This window comes from Sardina pilchardus, chromosome 16 (assembly GCF_963854185.1).
Source record: "Sardina pilchardus chromosome 16, fSarPil1.1, whole genome shotgun sequence".
In the NCBI taxonomy this organism is placed as follows: domain Eukaryota; kingdom Metazoa; phylum Chordata; class Actinopteri; order Clupeiformes; family Clupeidae; genus Sardina; species Sardina pilchardus.
In genome coordinates, this window is record NC_085009.1 from 21285367 (window position 1) to 21287866 (window position 2500).

The 2500-nt window shown below is 49.7% G+C and overlaps 1 protein-coding gene across 1 annotated transcript in view; it reads left to right on the forward strand.

Moving 5' to 3' along the window:
- nlgn2a (neuroligin 2a) overlaps positions 1–2100 on the forward strand; it is a 165669-nt gene extending 163569 nt beyond the window's left edge. The window contains exons 8-10 of the mRNA XM_062516882.1: positions 1–62; positions 1360–1720; positions 1790–2100. The exon at positions 1–62 is cut by the window's left edge and continues 95 nt beyond it. Coding sequence (XP_062372866.1) covers positions 1–62; positions 1360–1720; positions 1790–2100 — 734 coding nt within the window. The remainder of the gene's footprint in view (positions 63–1359; positions 1721–1789) is intronic.
- The last annotated feature ends 400 nt before the right edge of the window (positions 2101–2500 follow it).

Here is a 2500-nt window from a genome sequence, read left to right on the forward strand (position 1 = left end):
ACAAGCAGTACCTGCACATTGGCCTCAAGCCGCGCATCCGCGACAACTACCGCGCCAACAAGGTGGCCTTCTTTTTTTCCCAATGTGTTAATTGGATTTTCTTTTTTTTAACATGAACATGGCATATACAGAGTCAAACAAGACATGTCAATAGATCAGAAATAATAATAATAATAATAATCATAATAATAATAACAATAATAATAATAATAATAAAAAAGACATAAAAAAAGAAAAACACTCATCAATACAGCACATACTCAATGGTACAGAGGCAGACAGTGCATAGGCTCTAGATGAACTATTCTAGATCATACTAGTAAAGGGGTGTTACTATATGCAGTATACATTACTGTAGGGCCCTCAAAAAGAGTGGACCCTGTACAAACTCCATAAATGATGTCCACATTTCTTCAAAGAGTGAATTTTGACCTTTGTCTTTTAATTATTCCACCTTGAGTCTTTTATGTTAATTATTCTTTATTGATTTTATCTTGATTTAAGCTTTCTTTTTATTTTCTATTATGATCTTTTTATTATCGTTACCATAATTTCCTGACTATTAGCCGTGGCTTATACATTGATTTTGCCAAATTTCTTCAGCTATGAGGTTAATACAGGGGGGCAGTTAATATGGTGTTAACATGGTTTTGTTTCTTTTAACTTGCATGAAACACTGTCCTGCGGCCTATACACAATGCGGCTTATATTTGGGAAATTACTGTAGCAGTACTATTACTCTTTGCTCATCTCTGCTTTTATGTGCTTTACTGTTTGGTTTTTGTTTATGTAAAGCACAATGAATGACCTCTGTGTATGAAAAGTGCTATATGTGACCCTGTAAAGCGGAACCAGTCGTTTCGGTAAAATGTATTAAATTAAGTTATGAACGGCCATAAAGTAAGCTTTCCAACGATATGTGTATCGAGGGTATTACACAAACTATCGCTAAGATAACCGCATCCAAAGTTGACATGGTTCTCCTGTCACGATATGCCAGATGAGGAGAAATCACCTTTTTAAGCGGCGCACACACAATGGGAATGATAGCAAACGTGTTGGATCTTCGCCGGGTTTAACAGTCAAAGCGTATGTTTTTCCGTGAAATGAGTTCACGACATGAAACTGTAGACTGTATACAGTCAAATTATGCGAAAACGTGAAATTCAAAATGTTAACCCGGAAGTTTGTTATTGTCGATTTTCTCAAAATAACGTTGTGCGCAAAACGACTGATTTCGCTTTGGTTTTTGTTTATATAAAGCACATTGAATGACCTCTGTGCATGAGAAGTGCTATATAAATAACCTTGACTTGTCCTGACTTTAACTGAATGTGTTTATTCTCTCCACTGCACAAGGTGGCCTTCTGGCTGGAGCTGGTCCCCCACCTGCACAACCTCCACGAAGACCTCGTGAGCTCGACGACCACCCGCGTGCCACCGGGCTCCCCGCGAACGCCCCAGTGGAAGCCCGGCGCCCCGCGCACCACGCGCCACCCGTACCCCACCTTCCCGCCGGACACGGACGCCGACGGCTCGGAGCGCCCGCGCGTCTCGCCCTTCCCCGACGACACGCGCGACTACTCCACGGAGCTCAGCGTGACGGTGGCGGTGGGCGCCTCGCTGCTCTTCCTCAACATCCTGGCCTTCGCCGCCCTCTACTACAAGCGCGACAAGCGCCACGAGATGCGCCGGCACCGGCTCTCGCCGCAGCGCGGCATGGGCATGGGCATGGGCCTGGGCATGGGCATGGGTGTGGGCGGCATCGGCGGCATCGTGGGCGTGGGGGGCGCCAACGACCTGGCGCACAGCCAGGAGGAGGAGATCATGTCCATGCAGATGAAGCAGTCGGAGCACGACGTGCACCACGACCTGGAGCCGCTGCGGCCGCACGACATCCTGCGCCCGGCGTGCCCCCCCGACTACACGCTGGCGCTGCGCCGCGCGCCCGACGACGTGCCCCTCATGACGCCCAACACCATCACCATGATCCCCAGCTCCATCACCGGCATGCAGCCCCTCCACGCCTTCAACACCTTCCCCGCCACCGCCGGCCACAACAACACCCTGCCCCACCCGCACTCCACCACCCGGGTATAGTAGCGCCACCACCACCACCTCCACCTCCGCCACTGGCACCGCCAGACCCCACAAATACCCCTCTCCTACCACAGGCCTCATCCACCCCTACCTCCCCTTCAACCGCCCCCCCCCCCCACACATACACACACACACACACACACAAACAGCACCCCCCTCAGGAAGAGGCAGGAACAACACTCTCCTCCTCCTCTCTCCTCTCGGCACCAACCCCTCCGGCTCATCTCTGATCTTATTCTTCTATGACCTTTGACCCCCTTGCAGACGCCTCTTTTTACAAATTCCATCCGTCTGTGACTCTGCGGTTCCTCCGCCCTCCTACCAGTCAGTATGCCAACCCCCCCCCCATCACCACCCGACCACCATTTAAAAAAGCAACAGTGAAACAACACTCTGCCGA